Below are 23,172 nucleotides of genomic sequence, written 5' to 3'. Positions count from 1 at the left end.
ACGCCATATGTCAGTGATAATAAATCTGATTCTGAATCAGCTCCTGCAGTTTTCCATCTCTGTCAGCATCATACAATCTGCATGGTCATAATATTTTATCAACGTTAGAGTTACCTGAACTGCAATCACAATTTTATGCCTAGCCAGTGTTCTGTTAAGATCCATCATTGCTTCCTTGCTCTCATGCCCATTTCCCATCATACTACTATTTTTATTCTGTGTTATGGTGTAAACAGTCTGTTCTCACAGGTTTCAGGTGTTATTTCTCGAGCCCCTAGGTGTCTCTGTTTAACCACTGCATGATTTCTTTTAAAGTGTAACATACCAGCTGCCATGAGGACTTGACAGAGTGAAGCCTTGATCCAGCTGGAAGGGGACAAGGACCACTGGAAAGCAAACTCTGCTGCCTGGCTGTTAATACACAGGCTGATGCACAGATGTTCTTGCACGTTACTTTCTCCTTGCGTTACTACCACTATCACCACCCACCCGCCTGCCACCTTCCCCTTCACCCCTTACACACACACACTACCCTCCCAGTTCCACAATCTTCTTTTGAGTTTCCACCCCACGGAACTATAATTCCTCTTCACTGGAACCAATGCAGTAAATCTTTTGTGCAGTCTTTTTAAAGCCTCCACGCACTTCCTAAATTGCATAGGCCAGTATTTGGTCCTCAACTCCCAGTGAGTGTTGTATATGGGTTTAAAAATTTTGTCTAAGATTTTGTGCTTTATGTGCTGATTTAAAAAAAAAAGGTCCTTTTATTCATCTGCCCTGTCGCCTTCAAAGAAGTGTGCACAAATAACCTTGGAGCTCTTATTTCCTGTAATTGTTTTGTTCATGTCTGTGGTGGATTATAGAACATGTAAGCTATGCAACCCTTGACTCTAAAATTTAACAGTCCCTGGACACTGATTTTGGCATTCCAGTGAAGGTAATTAAATTATTTCTACAATCAAAAATGTCTCCGTTCCTTTAGAATTATGTGCTGCGTTTAGTTAATGTTGCCGATAAATAATCTGGAAATGGAGGAATCATGGTCACTTTGACTAGGCCATGACTGAGAATAAATGACCCCAATTCCAAGAAAAACTGGGCCATTCTCTGCAACTATTGGCTCTTCTTTGAATGTGAAAGATCAACCACATTGGTGCATGTACCTCAGCAAAAACCCAGCCCAGTTGTGAAATCTCAGCTTCCCAGATTTCTGTAATTCTATGCCTTGCTCAGGACCTGGTTAGTGGAAAATGCAATGTGTTGGTGGATAAGTGCAGAGCATTTCCAGTGCATGTGATCTGACCATACTTCTTATCTGCAGGAAAAGAACCACCAATACAAGTATCCCAACTCTGACTTCCATCACTGAGGAGAAAGAAAATAAATAATTCCCTTCATGCTTTTCATGATCTTGAGGCATCTCAAGGCACTTCTTGGCAAATTAGGTAGCTTTATACATTGTTTCATGGGGCACTGTGGACATTCTCTTGCTTTTCACAAGCGTATCCTTTTTTTAAAAAAAAGTCATTTGTGAGAAATGACTGGATAATCTAGATTTTTTTTAACTTGATATTCCTTAAGGGACAAAAGCTGCCAAAAACTGGGAGAAAGCCCTTGATTTTCTTGGAACTGGAAACCATGGGCGAGAGATGTCTCTGGATATTTCCCACATTCCCACTTTTTCTTTTTTGGTAAAGTAAAAGCACATAAAACTATTGGAATATTCCCATAGGTAAACCCATTGTAGTTCTCTGAGATTAGGGTAAAAATAAGGGAAAAGTCCACAATTTCCACCAACATATCATTTTCTTTGTGGGGGAGGATGAGTATGAGGCAAAAAGGATTCTTCCTATTGTGTTATGGCAGGCCTCACTCAAAGTAATTCTAAAAGCAAATAAAACACAGCAACACTAGACATTTGTTTTAACTAGAAACGCAGATGATCTAGTAATACTTAAGATTTCAGCAAGTACATGATAGGAACATCAAGAAACTGTGTCAAGAATTTTAGTGCAAAATTTTGGACAGGTGCAGGAATGATGGATATGAGACAATGAACTAGAGTGACTTTGCAGTGTTTTGTCTAATTTATCTTATTTTTTTCAAGTCAGTCAGATAAAAACATCCAGGGTGTTGTCTCTTACTCATTTCTCCTTCCTCTTCCTGCCCTCATGAAACTAAATCTTCAAACCTACCACAAAAACATTTATTAGTTGAATATCATGGAAACCAGCCATCCCTCCATGGACTCTGTCTGCACTTCTCGCTGTCTCGGTAAAGCAGCCAACATAATCAAATACTCCACCCATCCCGGACATTCTCTCTTCTCCCCTCTCCCCTCTCCCCTCTCCCCTCTCCCATCTCCCATCAGGCAGAAGACACAAAAGCCTGAAAGCACGTATCACCAGGCTCAAGGACAGCTTCCATCCCGCTGTTATAAGGCTATTGAATGGTCCCCTAGTACAATGAGATGGACTCTTGACCTCACAATCTACCTTGTTATAGCCTTGCACCTTATTGTCTGCATGTACTGCACTTTCTCTGTAACTGTAACACTTAATTCTGCATTGTTATTGTTTTCCCTTGTACTACCTCAATGCACTGTTGTAATGAAATGATCAGTATGGATGGCATACAAACCAAAGTTTTTCACTGTACTTCGGTACATGTGACAATAATAAAATAATTTACCAATTTTTATTTCATGTTTTCTGACATAATGAATTGGAGAGGAGTAATCCATTCATCAACTACCCCAGTGCTGTTCTCTATCACTATCACCATTTCTCTTGTTTTCTGTAATGTTCATAAATCTATAGATCTCTTACTTGAATGAACACAATGACTAAGCCTCCACAGCCCTCCAGTGTTCATTCACCAACCTCCTGAGTGTAGAAATTTCTCCTTGTCTTGGCCCTAAACCATTTACCCTTTATTGTAAAACTGCTCCTTCATTCTAGGTTCCTTATCCAAGGGAAACATCCTGCCTGGAGCAGCTTGTCAAGCCTTCTAAGAACTTTGTTCCTGACTTCACACAACATACACAATAAACCACTGTCTAGCTATAGCACAGGTCTTGAAGATCTCGAGAGGATCGAGGTTGCTTCTGGACACGGGCTGGTTTGTTGTCAGACTCCTCATGAATGTTCCACGTGCAACATTGACACATCGTCTTCCTTCTCCTCCTGTGAGAGTGCTGCCCACTTGTGGCTTTTCACACTTGTTCTTGCTGCAGTGATGTGAAAAGCACATTAAAGTGTGTAAAGAATCTTCCTGAAAAACAGAGCTGCAGTAGTTGTTTACATGAATGAAATGCATATGCGTGATTTAGTGTAACAGTGTATGTACTTGTGGATTGTGAGCATGTCAGATCGGATGGGAGCATAGTCTTCTGTGAATCCATTAGTGTTCACAAAGTAATATACCCTTGCTGTTATGTATGTGGAGGTGGAATGTAGAAAGTAAAGACAATTTCCTGATTAGCAGAGTAGTTTGAACATGAGGTCTCACCTAATGCATCAAGTCAATGGTCAAGTCATGAAACTTTTCTGGCACTGATCCATCTTTTCCTGAGCACATGGCGAGTGTTATGATTGTTCCCTCACCACTGACAAGCCGTCTTCCTCTCCTTATGCAAAGCCTTTGTTCTACGATTGCTTTCACCTGGATTTCAGAGAACATCTGGGTGTGTATCCTGATTTCTGTATCCTCTGTTCATCTGTCACTGCAGCAAAAACAAGTGTGAAAAGCCACAAGTGGGCAGCACTCTGAAGAGGAGAAGGAAAACAATGTGTCAGTGGTGCAGGTGGCACATCCACGAGGAGTCTTGACAAGAAATCATTCTGTGGATTCAAGCAATCCCAATCCTCCTGAGACCATGAAGACCTGTGCTATAGTTACAGGCAGTGTGTCATTGCATATGTTGTGTCCGAAATAAGTTCTTAGAGGGCTTAACAGGCTAGAGGCAGGCTGGATGTTTTCCCTTGGATAAGGAGCCTAGAGTCAAGGAGCAGAGTTTCACACAAAGGGGTAAGTGGTTTAGGACAGAGATGAGGAGAAATTTATGCATTGTCAAACATATACCACATGTTTGCTGATATTGGAGCAGACCTGTTTAGGAATATAACGTGACATTTGTGTATTTTTTGAACAGTCGGCAAAGCTTTAGTATTAGAATGGTTGTGTTGTTTCATAGCGTTATTTATCATAAGATACAGTATTTGCCATTTCAAAGTCAGGAATTTTTCTCTAAATGTTGATAGTTGAATGTAACAATGAAAACGTTACTTTCATAAATGGTGCACACTAAACGTACTGCTTTTAGTCTGTATCCAGGCAACAGAGTCCAGTGGGGGTGCATAGACATCTCCAGTGAGCCCATTTACTTGAATGGAAAAGAACAATGTAAAGTACAACTTACGTTTTCTTTCTGAGTTTATTTGCATTTTTAATTTAATAATTTAATCTTTTCTATTGGAATGTTTTGTTTAAATATCTCAGAAAATATTAAACAAAACTAACTTTTAAAAAAAAAGTAATTTCGGTCTTTTTAATAGTTTTGACAGCTGGCAAGCTTTGGGTGGTGAATTAATTGGCTGTCAAGGCAGTTCTGCAGTGTATACATATGAAAACGTCCCATGCTCTGCTGGACCTTGCCAATCAGCTGGGAGGTTTGTGCCAGGGAACTGCTCCAGGCGGGCATGAGGAGCCTGCAGGAGCCAGATCCAAGTCAGTGTTTTCGATAAACTTTGTTTATTGTATTTGCAATTGAAGTGGGAATTGTATTGGGAATTTTCCTATGTGAACTGCCATTGAGGTGTGTTTGCAGGCGCTCTGACACTATGTACTGCTGCTTTTGTTTCTTAACTGATAAATACTATCCTATTTGTTAAAACCCAAGTCAGTAAAGCTGTGCCCTGCATGTTTCAAGAACTTTTGCTGTGACTGAGTCACAGGACCCATGTCATTGTCAGTAGCAATGATTATCTTTTCTTTCAATAGGTGTTAAAACAGAAGAGCATAGATAAAGGAAACCTGCAACAGGTTTCTATCAGAAGATCTTTGACTTTCGACATATTTTGCGCTGATGCGGTGAAGAAATTGGAGGCAGATTCTGATAATGAAATGTGGGTGGAGTACACATGCATTCCCTATCCACAGTATAGGGTGTATTTAAGGTAAACTGTTTTTAAAAATCTTTTCTGATGTACAGTATTGAACTACAAAAATATTAATCTCAGTTTAGAGACATTTACTAACAGTTCATAACTGCTCCATAAACTGCACCTTTCTTCTGCCCCCACCCTAATCTCCAATTTAGAATCTTATATATTCTGTGTTTTCCATTGCGTTTGTCTAAAATATTACTGACTATAATGGATATCAGGCAGAACACCGATTTGCTTCCAGGTTTTGACAATGCTACAATTTAACTGACTGCTGGAGTGATATAGCCACTGTACTGAGATTCTTGGCTATACTTGGGCACAGTCTCCTAGCTTGTACAGAACCCTGCTCTGTATTCCTGCAATGTGCATCACCAAGTTATCATACCCATCAGGCACTTAAATTTAGATTAATTTTCTAACTATTGTTATCGGGTAGATAGAAAATCAAAAGATAAATGTGCTATGTGTTTACAGATATTGCAGCAAAGACATCTTAATACAAAATGTTTTCAATATTTCTGGCTTTTCTTCTATTGTGTTGACATTTTTTTAATCAGTTAGTTTGCACTACTTAATCCCTTCCATATAAGGTCAGTAAATTTGGCCTAATTTTGCTCTGAGTTTTTCCATTGTTCGCATTCTAAATTATTCATCTGCTATATGTCCAACAATGCCAGCACCTTATAAGTTGATTAACCTGATCCAGGTACAGAATTCTAGACTTTCACTGTACCAGAACAAGTAGCCAAAGTAAAAACAGTTCATAAAAATCAGTCTAAAGATATTTTTTCAGTAAAAGACCTTTACTTTTTTTTTTGACATATTTGAGCCATAAATGTGAATAAGGTATTTGCTTGCCTTGTTGCTCCATATGTAGCAGTTACCCTCTTTTGTGCATTCATATGCAAGCTTTGATTACAGCTGTCAGGAAGCTCTTGATCAGGGTAAACAGTAGTTCCTGAACCTGCCCTTGCTAGACATGCATCTGTTAGGGTTAGATGGATGGTTTACTAGTTAACTAAAGGAATGGACAGAGATTGCTAACACAGGTAAAATCAATGGTTAAGTATTGTTAGAAATGTACACATTTTTATTTGTATTTGTTGTAATATCATTTGTGATATAAAAATACTGGTAAATACGTATTAGGAATTTAAACATCTTTCATTATGGGAAGATTTTGTACTTAACATTCCTTTGCTTTGTTAAGACACAGTGTTGGTCCTCTGAATGTTGAAGATGTTCTCACCAGTTTTGACAACACCGGAAATGTCTGTGAGTTCATTTCATTTAATGTTCAAATGTGATGTGATGGTGGGGGTTAAAAAAGGTCATAGCAGCTTTTTTTTAAAGGCACTATCTTTATCCTGGAGAGAGGAGTGACTGTATCACTTCATGGCACTGGTGTTTCCATAGAGCTTTGCCATGTGCTATGCAGCTAAGGTCAGTATGTTGGGAGTTTGGCAAATGAAGACAATAACAAGTTTGCCAAAAATACTCTAACATAAACAGTGCCTCTTTAATGCTGTACCTGAATCCGTTCAATCTTTTGGCTTGTTTATATCTGGTACTTCACCAACACAATCTCACACAATGGTTAAAGTAACGAGTTGAAGAAGATTGCTTTGCAACTTTGAAATTTAAAACTGTCCAGCACATTTTAACTTTTTACATTACTATTCTTTTCACCTTTTTTTGTGCTGGTGGTAGTGTGTGTGTAATTTTTGTTAAGTTTACATTTAAAAGGCAATATGTGCATTTATTTTTTATTGGGTGGTACAGGATGGATAGAATGAGTATTTAAGGTGTTACAAAAATCAATGATTGAGTAACAACAGATTATTGGTAAAGATTGCTATCATTTTGACTAAAGATCTTACAGTCACAAATTTGTCCACCAAAACACGTGTGATCTGCCTGAGGTACTAAAACAATATTTTAATTCATCTTTTTTTTTTAAACAGATTTTTGAGTTATTTTGTGTATATTTGAAACTGTGAATTGAGTTGTTTGGGCGATTGGACTTTGAAGGTTGTAAGGGGTTCAGTGAGATTGGGAATGTGGGTAGATATGATATGCCTCTTTTGTGAAGGACAGGATGCAATTTTCCTCCCCAGAACAATATTCAAGTTTTCTTTTTGGGATGTGAGTCAGTTACTGTCCTGGCATCACATGAGGTGAAAGCATGCTTTTTGCTGCCTAGAAAATGAATTATTGGCAATAAAACCTCAGAGGTTATGGGGGAAGAACGACTGCCAAAATGTGCCCACGAGTCAACATAATGTTAAATTATTGATACAGATGTAGAAATTTCATGGCAATACTGTAGGTGGTGCTAGGTTGGCTAGACAATGCTGTCTAGTGTTTGATCATGATTTCACGTTCCAAATGTGGTGGAGAAGGTACCATTCCCACCAGAGGTGTTTGACAAGAAACAAGAAGAAGCAATAGGAATTAAATATAGTCTGACATGTACTATGTTAGTACCAAAATGGTCATTGTAAAATGAAGCACTTTGTGTACACCTAGTGGAATTTATAGTTTTAGGCTCTGTTGCACTGTTGGGTGGGATGTTGACGTCAGCTCAAAGGGGCAAGGAAGCCACATTAAAAAGTGAAACAAAACGGAAATGCTGAGTTCTTCAAGCAGTCAAGCAGCATCCGTGGAAAGAGAAACCAGCTAACATTTTGGGTCAGCGAGCCTTCTATAGAACAGGGAGAGAGTGGAGGGTGTACGGTTTTCAAAGCAGAGCTTGGGGGTAGGAGTGAGGTGCAAGACAGGTGGCAGTGGAGGAGGCCGCAGACAGACAAGTTGAAATGGGAGTGGGATTGAAAGTTGAAGTGGCATGCGACAGGAAATTCAGGATCACCCCTGCAGACTGAGTATTGTTGCCCCACAAAGTGATCACCCAATCTGGGTTTGGTTTCTCAAATGTAAAGAAGCCACACTGTGAACACTGAATGCAGCAGAATAGATTGGAAAAAGTGCAAGTGAATCACTGCTTCGCCTGGAGCTTGTGTTTTAGCCCCTGGGCGATGGAAAGGGAAGAGATGATTGGACAAGTGTTGCATGGGAAGATGCCGCGGGATGGAGAGTGGTTGCTGGGGATAGAAGAGTGGACCAGAGAGTCATGAAATGAGCCCTCCCTGTGAAATACAGAAAAGGGAGGAGAGAAGAGGATTTGACTGGTGGTGCCTTCATGTTAGAACTAGCAGGAACTGTGAAGGATAATGCATCGAATGCAAAGGCTGGGAGTGGAAGATGAGTACCAGGGAAGCTCTGTCTTTGTTCTGTGACGCGGGGAAGGGTGTGAAAGCAGATGTGTGGTAAGTAGAGGAAATGTGGTTGGAGGGACTATCCATTATTGCAGAGGGGAAGCCACGTTTCAGGAAGAAGCAGGTATCAGAGTGGAAAGCCTCATCATTAGAACAATTGTAATGGAGGTTAAGAATCTGGGAAAAAGGAATGTCATCCTTGCAGGAGGCAGGGTGAGTAGATGCATAGTCAAGGTACCTGTGGGAGTCTGAAGGCTTGTAAAAGATATTAATGGCTAGTCTATCTCGAAGATGATACAGCAAGAGAAGGGAATTATCAGAGATTGACCATGTAAAGATGAGAGCAAAGTGAGGTGCAAGACAATGCAATGTATTGAATTGGTGGAATGGTCCCAAATAAGCCTGGGATATGACTCTTCTACGATTCCAACAAAAAGACACATGTAGCTAGGGTTCATATGAGTTCTCATAGCTCTACCTTTAATCTGGGGAAAGTGAGTGGAATTGAAGGAGAAGTTGTTGAGCGCATGAACAGGTTTCACCAATTGAATGGGTGTGTTGGCAGAGGGGAACTGGTTGGGCCTGCATTTGAGGAAGAAATGGGCCATCTGACCTTCCTGATGTGGGATGGAGGTGTAAAGGGACTGAACATCCATGGTGAAGATGAGCTGGTCAGGACCAGGGAATTGGAAATTTTTTAAATGGCGGAGGGCATCAGAAATGTCATGGATGTAAATGGGAAGGGACTGGACTGGGGGAAACAGGTCTGAGTCAAGGTAGGAAGAAATACATTAAATTGTCATCTGCGTTTAACCCAAAATGCAGGTGAGCAGTTTTATTAAACCATTTGTATTACTATGTGAATATTAATCAAGCTCCATTTCAAAATAAACAATGGGTCAGTCTTACATAGAAACATAGAAAAACTATAGCACAATTCAGGCCCTTTGGCCTACAAAGCTGTGCCGAACATGTCCCTACCCTAGAAATTACTAGGCTTACCCACGGCCCTCTATTTTATTCAGCTCCATGTACCTATCTAACAGTCTCTTGAAAGACCCTATCGTATCCGCCTCCACCACCGTTGCTGGCAGCCCATTCCACGCACTCACCACTCTCTGAGTTAAAAAAAACTTGCCCCTGACATCTCCCCTATATCTACTCCCCAGCAGCTTAAACCTATGTCCTCTTGTGGCCACCATTTCAGCCCTGGGGAAAAGCTTCTGACTATCTACCCCATCAATACCTCTCATCATCTTATACACCTCTATCAGGTCCCCCCTCATCCTCCGTCTCTCCAAGGAGAAAAGGCCAAATTCCCTCAGCCTGCTTTCATAAGGCATGCATTGTTAATTGAACCTTACGTTTTCTTCTGCCCTATGGTGAACTTCCTAGGATTAACAATGATGCAGCCTCAGGTCTTGCATGTGGGACTGGCCAGCAGCTTTTATACATTCTGACTGCACAGTTCGCCTTGCTCTTTCTTCTAGTGTTTAAATAGGCTTCTGGAAGTTATTTATATAGTTAATACATGTACTGGACCTTTTTATGTTGAAATGAACATTATAAACTAGCTATTGTTGTGTTTTGAATTATAAAATTAGAGACTCAGGAGGTATGAAATTCAGTTTGTATCATGAAATACATGGTGCAGTCTCAAACTGGCTTGGATACATTAGCCTGAGACCTTAGCAGGTGAACATCTATTTCATTGGAATGATGATCTGCAGATGGTAATTAGTGGTCCTTAATAAAGCTGCCTTGTCATGTCATGGTCAATTCTGACCATCTCCAGGCCAAAATTGGTCTGTAAATTGGGCAGAGATGGTGGAAAAGGTGCAATGGGGAAAAGCTGGCCTGGACAGGCTCTGTTGGGTGATATTTCAATGGGGCACAGAGTGATGCTCATGCTCTCAATAGAACACTACAGCACAGTGCAGGGCCTTTGGCCCACAATGTTGTGCCGACATTTTATCCTGCTCTAAGATCTATCTAACCCTTCTCTCCCATATAGCCCTCCATTTTTCTATCATTCATGTGGCTATATGAGAGTCACTTAAATGTCCCTAATGTATCTGTCTCCACCACCTCTGCCAGCAGTGCATTCCAAGCACCCACCACTCTCTGTGTGTAAAAAAAAAACTTACTTCTGACATTCCCCCCATATCTTCCTCCAATCACCTTAAAATCATGTCCCCTCATGTTAACCATTTTTGCCCTGGAAAAAAGCCTCTGACTGTTCACTCGATCTTATCATCTTGTACACCTCTATCAAGTCACCTCTCATCCTCCTTCGCTCCAAAGAGAAAAGCTCTGGGTCATTCAACCTATCCTCATAAGAAATGCCCTCCATTCCAGGCAGCATCCTTGTAAATCTCCTCTGCACCCTCTCTAAAGCTTCCACATCCTTCCTATAATGAGGCAACCAGAACTGAACACAATACTCCAAGTGTGGTCTAACCAGAGTTTTATAGAGCTGCAACATTACCTCGCAGCTCTTGAACTCAATACCCTGACTAATGAAGGCCAACCCTATTGACCTGCACAGCAACTGGGTTGAACTCCATATGCCACATCTCAGCCCAGCACTGCATCTTATCAATGTCCTGTTATAACCAACAGCAACCTTCTACACTATCCACAACACCACCAACCTTTGTGTCATCTGCAAACTTACTAACCCACCCTTCGAAATCCTCATCCCAGTCATTTAAAAAAAATCACAAAGAGCAGCGGTCTCAGAACAGATCCCTGCGGAACACCACTGGTCACTGACCTCCAGTCAGAATATGCTCCATCTACAACCACCCTCTGAATTCTGAATCCACAAAGCTAATTTTCCATGGATCTCATGCCTCCTGACTTTCTGAATGAGCCTTCCATCTTACTAAAATCCATGTACATCACATCCACTGCTCTATCCTCATTAATGTGCTTTGTCACATCCTCAAAGAATTCAATCAGGCTTGTGAGGCACGACTTGCCCCTCACAAAGCCATGCTGACTGTCCCTAATCAGCCCATGCTTCTCCAAATGCCCATAAATCCTGTCTCTAAGAATCTTCTCCAGTAATTTGCACACCACTGAAGTAAGACTCACTGGCCTATAATTCCCAGGGTTGTCCCTACTCCCTTTCTTGAACAAAGGAACAACATTTGCCACCCTCCAATCAATCAGCACTACTCCTGTGGCCAGTGAGGATGCAAAGATCATCGCCAAAGGCGCAGCAATCTCTTCCCTCGCTTCCCATAATGATCTTGGATATATCCTGTCCGGCCCCAGTGAATTATCTATCCTAATGTTTTTCACAAGTTCCAGCACATCCTCTTTCCTCACATCGATATGCCCCAGCGTATCAGCCTGTTGTACGCCATCCTCACTGACTGGTCTCTCTGACTGGTAAATACTGAAGCAAAGTATTCATCAAGGACCTCCCCTACCTCTTCTGACTCCAGGCACATGTTTCCTCTTTTATCCCTGACTGGTCCTACCCTCACTTTAGTCATCGTCCTATTCTTTACATACATGTAGAATGCCTTAGGGTTTTCCCTAATCCTACTCGCCTAGGATTTCTCATGCCCCCTTCTAGCTCTCCTTAGTCCATTCTTAAGCTCCCTCCTGGCTACCTTGTAACTCTCCAGAGCCCTGTCTGATCCTTGCTTTCCAAACCTTAGGCTACCTCTTGACAAGATATTCTGTATCCACAGAAAAGAAAAATATAAACATTGTCAGTATCTTTATAACCAAAGTTCTGCATTTCCATTAAGAACAATTGCAAAACTGGAACACTGTCCAGAGGAGGCTTGGTGTGTCTTGCACAATTAGATGTCAGGCCCCTTCATTTTGGCAGTCGATACATTTACAGGAGATCAGGTGTGGGAGATCGTGATCTGGGATTTGTATCTCTGCTGCTCCACACCATCCTCGCCCCTTCAGGAACAGCTTCTTCCCCTCCGCCATCAGACTTCTGAACAGATCGTGAACACTACCTCATTGTTCCTTTCTCTTTGCACTATTTATTTGTTTTATAATTTATTTTTATGTCTTTGCACTATACTGCAGCTGCAAAACAACAAATTTCACGTCATATAAGACAGTGATAATAAACCTGATTCTGATTCCCAGCTATGATTTAGGACCCAAACTAATTTGAGAGTCTCTTGATATCTCATTATATGCTTTTGGCTGTGGACTGCATATAAGCGCTACAATTTTTTGGAATCCACATGGGTAACTAAATTAATATTTTATAATGATTGTTTGTAATTTAGCTCCAAGGTTAATGGGCAAGGAGATTTGTGAATTGCTTCATATAAACAAAGGCCAGAAAGCAAAGTTTTCCTCTGGCAATACAGGAGTATCTATCATCGGTCTTGGGGAGGGGAATACCCATCCAGAGTACATGTTGCAGATTGTGAGTAGGCATGTGCACATGCACGTGCATAGGGTTTTTTAACACTCCCTGTATATGCTCATGTGTATACAAAAGCAACTTCAACTCAGTAATTGGATGATGCTGCAAGGCTGAAAAACCATAGTACAGCCTGAAAGGTGAAACTTTGATTGGCGGACCAACAGATAACCCCGATTATACTGCATGTGCTCTCCAGCTGCAAAAGTACTTAATCCATCAATTAAAACTCTCTCCAAAAACACTTCCAGCTTTTCCACTTAGAGACTCACCAACATATTGCACAGAACATTAATTATGCTGTTAGCACTTAATTACATGGTTGCATCTCTCATGGTAGAGTGCGACATAATTAGCTCCCAACTTCATCTCTCATGAGAATTGGATGTTTAGTATTTCTGAAATAACCCTGTGATCAAACACTACGCATGTATTGTCCTATGAATATCTATTTCACTGTTATAATCATCATGCTATTAATTTCTGGGACTGATTATATAATTTTATGAAACATTTTTTGTCAAATGAACAAAGTATGATTATCTGGTACAGTAATCCTTACCTCTCAGCTAGCTAAATGAATTGTTATAACAATTTTAAAGAAAAGGTTAGCATATTTGAATTTTACTGAATAAAAATGTACATTAAGGTATGAAATGTTATGTGAGATCATATCTGATATATTGTGTTGCAGGATTTGTCGAACACATTGTTGCCTTTTTTTGTTGTGCAGTTTCTGAAGACTGAATAATCTGGATGTCACAAATTGATGTCATTACTTGCATCAAAGCAGCAGCTCCTGCTGGTTCATAAAATGCCATCTCCTGCAATAATGAAGCCAGTTGCCACCAATATAATCTTTAAGCATTGTGCCTTTCAGCAAATACAAAGGGTAATTGAGTTGCAGTGTTCATTCTTGTAAACATTCAGTCAGCCTTACAACTTAATAGCAATACAGCTGGGTGAATATATATTTTGTTTTAACGAGCCTTGCAGCCTTCATCTTTGATTGTGCTGGTATTTATGCTGCTTTTTCCCTCTTATCCTTAACCAATTTGACAGAATGACTCTTGAGCCTATTAAGTTAATGTTATTTTTAATACATTATGTTATAATTGGAAAAAAGTACATTAATAGCATGCAAACCTGTTTTTTTTATTGCTTATTCCTTCAAAAAATTTAACAGCAAATACTTTGTTGCTGACTTATGTTTGGAGCAGTATTTAGGGCTAACATTCAGAAACTTGCACGCTATTAATTTCTACCTCTCTTTCCAAGCTCAGAGTATGCTGTAACTCCTCCATCAACTGTAATTCAACTTGGATTAGAGATCAAAACTGAGACATTTCTGGTAGTGCCACTTAACTGGGCCACTTGAATGATTAGCATCAAAATCTATATAGTCAAACCTTAGTGGTTATCAGAGGTGGATTTTATATCATTGGCAAGTCTCAATATTAGAATCTGCTTACTATTTTATCTAAGGTGTAAAGATTTGCTTATCCTTGGGCTTCCTCTAGAGGGCAGCTTTTACCACCACCAGCAGGTTTTCTCGCATGGATGAAGTATAGCAGGAGCCAGGTTGACAGGACTCTCTCTCCTTGCCTGCCTGGTAGACAATGTTGCTAAATGTCACATGGATCCCATTCTCTCCCTACCTGCCTTGGCTGATTTTTGGGGGTGCACATGTTCTATCCAAGTCCATCTTCATGGACTTGAGTCCATCTTAAGTCCATCTTCTATGGACTTAAGTTGGGGTAGTTGTGTCTATGGCATGAATATGACGTGGACTGAATGTTTGCTCACTTCTCTTGTAGATGCGCTTCCCTCCAGTAGGAAGCTTGATGGAGGCGTGGAACAGCATTGAGGTACGAGAGGCTGAGGAAGGTATTGGGGTCATGACCCAGCCTGGCTCGACAGTAGTCTGCACTGAGGTTGTGGACCTGTTGGTTAAGATCACAATTTGCATGCCATCACTTAGCTGATGCAAAATGTAACATTTTAGTAAATGGTCCAACTTTGGGAAGGATGACCCACAGCATCTTTTCACTGACAGAATCAAAGGCCTGTGTGTTCTCAAAAAAGGCCATTTATGGTGGCTTACACTCTACCCTGCATTTCTCTTGGAGTTGATGTGGTGAGGAATTCACATTGCGATTTCATGAACAGCTCTATGGCTATTGGGAGGAGGTGGTTGACAAGGACCCTGGAGATTGCATTCTATGTGGCAGACAGCAAGGAGACCCCACTGTAGCTACAGGAATCAGGTTTGTCTCTCTTCTTGAAGATGGTCATGATTATGCCATCTCTGAGGTCCTCCTCTTCCCAGACATGGGAGAGGATGTTTTAAATTTGTGACTGAAGTTCGTCTCTGCCAGCAGGGAGACTGTTCCCGGGACCTTTTTGACTTATTGAAGGTCTGGACGTGGAGACTGGGATACTTTAATTTTTAATGGAATTGAGGCATCTCAATAGAATCACAGAGCCCACATCGTGAATATAGGTCCTTGAACCACCATGTCTGTGCCAACCATCAAACACCCATATACGCTTATCCTACACTAATCCATTCTATTCTCCCCACATTCTCATTAACTTCCTCAAGATTCTGCCACTCACCTACAGATTAGGGGCAATTTACAGTGGCCAATTAACCTATCAACCTGCACATCTTTGGGATGTGGGAGGAAACAAAGCATCCAGAGGAAACCCACACGGTCACAGAGAGAATGTTCAAACTCCACACAGAGAAAGCACTGGAGGTCAGAATTGAACTCTAGACTTGGGAGCTGTGAGGCAGCAGCTCTACTAGCTGTGTCACTGTGTCACCCAAGGACAGGGTCATGGTTGAGGAGATCTTCTAACTGTTCCTTGTTAAGGATTCTAACTTCCTTTCACTCCTTGATTGTTCACTTCCATTCATGGGTCTCACTGAGGGCTTTGGCTGTGATAAGGAATGAGTCGTTATCATGGTTATTAATTAGTTGCTGGGTTTCCTATGCCTTTTCCTCTTTTCTCCTGCTCTTTGTGTCATGGGTTTTCTGTTGGACTGCCTTCAGGTACGTGTAGTACTGTTGCTTTTCCCTTGAGGCATGGGGGAGTTTCCAATCCTTGTGTTTGTGGTTAAGTAGCTCCTGGATTTCCTGACCATTCTCATCAAACCAGTGTTTTCCAGTGGTGAAACCAAGCTTCAAATCATTGTGGACTTGTTCAGTGCAGCAATTTAGAAGCTGGGCCTTTCAACATTCTTAACACAATGGTCCTCTACCAACCTACCCCCACTGCACATCACTACTGTCTGACGATAAAGGCCCTGGAAGTATGGATCCCTTCACCTTTGTGCCTCTCAATAAAGACTGGCGTTGATGTAGCTCACCATTGCCCTCATTGTACCAGTGCTGCCTTTGGCTGTCTGAGGAAAGATGTATATGAAGATCAAACCCTCCATCTTGGCAGAAACTCATGGCCTGATGGACAGCAGTGGTGTCTGACCTCCTGAGTCATGGACTCTCTGCAATAGGTAACACAAGGTGCTGGAGAGATTCCATCAATGTTTCTAATTTTTCTCACTGCAAAATAAATATAGTTACTTCTCTTAAGACTATATTGAAGTTTTAACCACCAGGTAGTTGAAGCTGACTGTTATTCATTGTGAACTTTAAAACAGTATTTGTGTTGATAATGAATTTTTTGTTTTGAAGTAAAGCTTGATATTTGTTGCTCAAACAACAAATTGTCTACTTGTTATCTTCCTTCCGTTTGTTCTAACCTTTCATGAAAGCATCAACTCCATTAAGTGCCGCTTAAGGCACTGATGTTAGCATCCTCCTGTAGGCCAAGATTCCAGCATTGAGCTCTTCATTGCACTCATTTCACTCTGATGGACAGGCTGTGTCATTTACATGCCTGAGAAAAGACTCCTGACAGAGACACTTCTGAGCTCCATTGTGCTAGAACATGTTATGCTATTGAAGATGATCATACAGGAGCCATAAAATAATGGAAATTATTGCTGCTGTACAAGGCAAATGCATTATTAAACGTTTTAAACATGCCTTGCTGTAATATTCTAGATTTCCAGTATTTCTTTTAGTTGGATTTTTCCAAAATACAAACTGTATGAGGTGTTTTGGATGGACATATGGACATTAGGAGTGGAAAGATGGGCTGTTTTATTTTTGTTTTCCTAACTGGGATGCTGATGTGAAGAGAACCACAACCCCAACACAACTGAGAAACAGATATAAAAAAATTACCTTCAATGTTGTTTGACTATTCACTGAACCAATGAGAAAGCAAATTTTGTAACTATTTAGATTGCATAAAAGTTTAATTTGAAGTGAAGTTTTCCACAGTATGATATCTAAAATACAGTAATGACTTGATTCAATACTGATGCATATCACTTGGCAAAATACATTTTGGCAAATTTGCAGATGATTCTAAACTAGTAAATGCAGTTGAACTGAGTAAGCATGCTGAACAGTGCAAATTAAGTTTGATAAAATATGCAAGTTGTCTGATGACAATTATTGTCCAATAACTGCTCATGAAGAAATACGGGCAAGATTATAATGCCTTGAATAGCACTGAAGTTGCTAAGGGGGTCATTAAAACAGATATAGAAAACATGGAGTCACCCACAAAGAGACACATGGCCAGATAAGAGTGAAGTCACTAATTATATCTTCTTAGGTTGACTTGTCAAGTGGCAGGGGTAAACACATTCTAGAACAAATTTTATAAAACCATTTGAATGGTGTAATAAATTTAATAACTATCTTGGTTTAACGTTGGAGAGACATTGGTTTATAAACTACTTTGCCTAATTCTGCCAAAATGAGGTCCAGACTTTCTGTTTATTAATTAATGCCTGAATTCACTTTGCTGATAATGTCCCACAGGAATTTGACCAGTGTTTGACAGGAGTAGTCCTGTCTGTAACATCTATGAGCAGGTAAAGATGCAATGTGACTCTTCAGACAATCAGATTTAAGAATCCTCGCTGGGCAATAGAGAACTCAATCAGGCAGTATAAAGCAGAAAATGAACATTATACTCAAAAGGTATACAATAAGTAAAATAAAGGTTGGCAAGTACAGAGGTTACCAAGGCGGGGAGGTAAAAGTGAGACTAAAAACAGTTAATTGAAAAACAGTCTCCAGAATTAATTTTCTTCTGAAGGAATGAGATTCCACAGTTGTAAAGTTAATTTTTCTGGTCCAGGTTATGCTTCCGCAGTAATTACCACTTTTTACTCCATTAAAAACTCACTCCTGATGCACCAACTTATCTTTATCAGCTTTTCTCAGTGCAGAATCCATTGGTGAATGATCCAGGTTCAGGACATTTTGGTTATTTTGGTGCTGAGTTGGATGAGGAAGACATTAGTGCACTAGGTGGAGAGGTGAAGAATGCCTCACAGCAGCTTCTGGGTTTTCTTGTTGAGCTGAACGTGCAGAGTTGGTGAATGGTGTATTATTTGAAAATACTGAGCTCTCATCACCTTGCTGTTGAACGTTACAGTGCCTACCAAATGGTTAAAATCTTAGCATCCTAATAGTTGGGCAATTGTGGGTTAGAATGATTTGGCAACTATTCCTTTTTCTCTCTGTTAAAGTCGTAGATCTTTGAATGTTCCTTCAATGACAGAGTTTTGCACACTTTTTAAGATTTATGGCTAAATGTTTTGTATGTGCCCTGTGGAAGGTTGAATGTGCTGATAATAAATCAAGACAGATGTCAGTCAGCAAACTCCTGCAAGAAGGTTGCTCACCAAGTTAAAGAGCAACTTAACTCGTATAAATAACACAAATAAGCCACTTTAGCTGTAGAGGAAGTGGGTTCTATGCTAAATGGAGAAAGAGTCCTGAAGGTCCAAGCCAGGATTTAAAAATCAAAATTTCCAGAGCAAAGTCTTTGGCATGAGGGCACTCAAATTGAAGCAATAAGTCATTATAGAGGATAGAAGGTAAAATGGCACCAAAGATAATACAGGAGGCCACAGGTCAGGAAACCAGGATATCAGGGAGAAAACTTTGGAGGTAGGTTGTAAGATTAGAAATAAGAATGAAAGTGATGTGCAACCTGGTTTCCTTTGTAAATTGTTGTTTCACTTCATATATATATTTTATATTTGGAATAAAAGATAACTATAAGCAAACAAATTATGATGCTAACTGATATCACCTTGTAGGTTTGATAGAAAGGATTTGTATACATTCTCTGTCTCAAACTTTATTGCAGCCAAGGAAATGAAAGACTTGCATTTATTTTAGGTTTACATTTTCTGGACATCCTGAAGCACTTTGCGGTATTTTGGAAGTATGGTCATTTTGCAATGTAGCAACCATAGCTTCTGAATAGGGATATGATAATAACCACATAATCTGCTTTTTCATGATGCTGACATGGGGGTAAATAATGGTCAGGGTACTGGAAATAACTTCATTACTGTTCTTCAAAATATTGCCATAGGCTCTTTCACATCCATTTGAGAAAGCAGATGAGCTTTGTTTTAATACAGTACCATCAACAATGCAGTATTCCTGAAGTATGGCACAATACTGGAATATCACTATGAGGTTATGTGCTTGAGTATCTGGAATGGGACTTTGAACAACCAACCTTCCTTCTAGTAGAGATGAGGGTACTGCAAATTGGACAGGCTTAACAGCTGTTTATATCAAGTACAGTTATGGTAATAATGTAAGCAAACACTGCATACGATGCATAAGTTCCACAAATTACAACAAAATAAATCAATAATTTATTTTTGTAATGTGTTGGAGTAATACAAGTTAAGTAGGTGAGCTTCTCATTGTGCTTTGAATGGTGGAATTGGATATTTATTGTTAATGCCCTTAAAGGGGTGGCACGATAGCGTAGCGGTTAGCGCGACGCTATTACAGCACCAGCGATCGGGGTTCGATTCCCATCACTGTCTGTAAGGAGTTTGTGCGTTCTGCCGTGTCTGTGTGGGTTTCCTCCGGGTGCTCTGGTTTCTTCCCACATTCTAAAGACGTACGGGTAGATTAATTTGGGGGTTTAAATTGGCGGCGTGGACTCATTGGGCCGGAAGGGCCTGTTACCACGCTGTAAATAAAATTTTAAAAAAAATTTAAAAATTTAAAATTAAAAAAAATTTTATTTAAATCTGGTAGAGAGAATCTTTATTTAAATTTCATCTAAAAGACAGCATCTTCAATAGCCTAACACATTCTCAGTTCTACACTGAAGTCTTAGGCTCCATTATTTGCTCTTTGACTGGAGTGGAACATTCTGAATCAGGTCTTGTTTCTTAGCCAGAAGTGATGTTTGTAAACATTGTATGGTATCTCTGCCTTTTTTTTAGAACATAGAACATAGAAAAACTACAGCACAATTCAGGCCCTTCGGCCCACAAAGCTGTGCCGAACATGTCCATACCCTAGAAATTACTAGGCTTACCCATAGCCCTCTATTTTTCTCAGCTCCATGTGCCTATCCAACAGTCTCTTAAAAGACCCTATCGTATCCGCCTCCACCACCATTGCCGGCCACCCATTCCACACACTCACCACTCTCTGAGTAAAAAACTTACCCGACATCTCCTCTATACCTACTCCCCAGCACCTTAAACCTATGTCCTCTTGTGGCCACCATTTCAGCCCTGGGGAAAAGCCTCTGACTATCTACCCAATCAATACCTCTCATCATCTTGTATACCTCTATTAGGTCCCCCCTCATCCTCTGTTGCTCCAAGGAGAAAAGGCCGAGTTCCCTCAACCTGCTTTCATAAGGCATGCTCCGCATTCCAGGTAGCATCCTAGTAAATCTCCTCTGCACCCTTTCTATGGCTTCCACATCCTTCCTGTAGTGAGGCGACCAGAACTGAGCACAGTACTCCAAGTGGGGTCTGACCAGGGACCTATATAGCTGCAACAATACCTCTCGGCTCCTAAATTCAATTCCCCGATTGATGAAGGACAATACACCATATGCCTTCTTAACCACAAAGTCAACCTGCGCAGCCGCTTTGAGCGTATTTGTTTGGAAATTTGTACATGCTGACACTTGCTGGTACTTTTTAAGCAGGGTGCATTTATTTTCCAGTTTAATTCTTGTTATCCTGGGAATTGTTCTGGCCAGCTTCCATTTTTAGTTCCTGGGTACCAACAGAGGAGTGGAAACAACAATTTGGTGTTGTTCAGTGTTGAAGTTTATACTGGATATTGATGTCACCATTACCACTGGAATGTAAATGTTCCTTTCACATCAAAACCATCACCACCCATGATACCATAATAAAACAAAAATCACTCTTTGAAATATTTGAGACATTCAAGAGCTATTGTACTTGTGGCACTTGGGCTTGTATAAATGTTCAGGCAAGGAATGGGTAATAGTGGATGCAATGAAGATCGAGGTGGTGGAGCAAGTTACTGCACTGCCAATGTAGCCTTCTAATAGCACTGGAGAGTGTTTGATGAAAACTGCTAGTGCCTGATCCTTCACTGCTTTGCTGAGTTAGAGCAAAGATCAAAATAGCAATCCTTGACACCCTGCATTGATACTCCAACACACTGCACTATTATATCAGTGAGTGAAAAAGGCTTGATTCTTAAACCCCTGCAATTGTTGCCCTGAATAATGGCTAACTTAATAGTGAACATTGTTTATTATAAGGTGATTTATGAAGGTTGTTGCTTAGCATCTGAAGTAAAAGCATCTAGCCAGCCTGCCATCTTTTTCCATTGTGGAATTTACTAATTTAGTAGTTGGTGACCTGGTGACCTACAAGGAGCTTAAATACCTATTAATGCTGAATTTGTAACTCCCATAGGAGGGTGATTTTTAAGAAGAAATAACATAGTGTTCTCTTAACTGTGGGGAATCATAAATGCAATTTGGCGTAGTCATTTGAAATCTTCAACCAGCTCACCTCATACCGAGAGCTATTGGCAGCACGAGTAGGAATTTTAAAATATATAGTGGCTTGGCAGATTAAAGAAGCATTCAATATTTGTAGCTTGTTTCTGGTGACAAGGCTTGTAACTTGTATAGGGGAACAATCTCTCTTGCTGGATTGCTGTAATATTTAGTTTAACCTCCACAGGCACAATGGCCAGCGGAACTTCTGTGCAGTATCATTCTAAGAGTCACCATTTTATTTTAATACGTCTTTATTATCATTACTTGTTCTTGAAATTTATCCTCATGCGTCCTCTGTTCTTTGGTCTCTCTGCATAAATCTTTGCCTACTGGCCACTCTCCACTGCTGCTGGAGACAGGTTTCTCCTTCCTTTTGCTGTAAGAAACCCTTCCTGATTTTGAATGCTTCTATCAAATCTCCTCTGAATCTTCTTTGTCCCAGCTTCTCCAGTCTTTCAATGTGTCTCTTGTCTAAGTCTCTAGAGACGCCTCTGGAGTAGCACTCCAGAAAATCGTCCTCCCTTTAATGCCATTCCTAAGGAGCAGAGCCCAATATTGAACACAATACTAGCTGAGCTCTAACTTTTGTGTTATAAAGGTTTAGCATCGTTTCATCACTTTTCTATTCTGTGCCTTGATTAATAATGTCATGAATCCCATATGCCTGCTCAATTTGTTTTGTCACCTTCAAAGATCTATACACATAAGAGGCCTTTATATTCCTCTTTTAAATCAACCTTTTAAATTGTACCATTTAGGTTGTATTGTTTTTCCATGTCATCCCACCTGTTACCATGTCACCTGTTACTTCTCCATCTTAAATGAGCAGGGATGTGGCAGAAGAAAATTGTCCATCGCTGTCTTCTATTGCCATCCTTGTTGCTAACGACATTTCAAATTTTTGTGTCATCTGCAAACTTTGAAATGAAACCCCATACACAAGTCCAGCTCATTCAGATACATCAAAGAGAGAGGTAGATCCTATGATCCTTGGGAAACAGAAGAACTATAAGCAGGACTGAACTATAAAGCTCGACCTTGTTCTGCCATTCAATAAGGTGATCTGATCTTTAGCCTCAGCTCCATTTTCCTTTCATCCCCATAAGCCTTGATTTCTCTCTAATTCAGAAAGAATATCAATGTCTTCTTCTGACCATTCTGAAACAACATTTTCTCCCACTCTGTTTTATCTCCCTAACTAGTTATTGAATCCTTGCTGCCACTGATTCTTTTTAATTCTGCCACTTTCAGTTTTGCTCATTTTGTCAAATTTGTTGTTCTTCGTCCAGCTGCCCACCATTAGCAGGTCTATCCTTACAGATCCTCCCTATTACTTTACCTGAACTCCATCCAGTTAGTTAAACACAATTTGCCTATCTAACAACTCTTATACCCCCCCACCCCC

The 23,172-nt window shown here is 40.3% G+C and overlaps 1 protein-coding gene across 1 annotated transcript in view; it reads left to right on the top strand.

The window, feature by feature from the left end:
- The window catches only part of camkmt (calmodulin-lysine N-methyltransferase), a 287,014-nt gene that overhangs the window by 10,496 nt on the left and 253,346 nt on the right, over nt 1-23,172 (top strand). The window contains exons 2-3 of the mRNA XM_052013219.1: nt 5,002-5,177; nt 6,379-6,443. Of these exons, the coding sequence (XP_051869179.1) occupies nt 5,002-5,177; nt 6,379-6,443 (241 nt within the window). The remainder of the gene's footprint in view (nt 1-5,001; nt 5,178-6,378; nt 6,444-23,172) is intronic.

The sequence above is a fragment of the Pristis pectinata genome, chromosome 3, assembly GCF_009764475.1.
Source record: "Pristis pectinata isolate sPriPec2 chromosome 3, sPriPec2.1.pri, whole genome shotgun sequence".
Classification (NCBI taxonomy): Eukaryota; Metazoa; Chordata; class Chondrichthyes; order Rhinopristiformes; family Pristidae; genus Pristis; species Pristis pectinata.
This window is presented reverse-complemented; position numbering and strand designations above follow the sequence as displayed.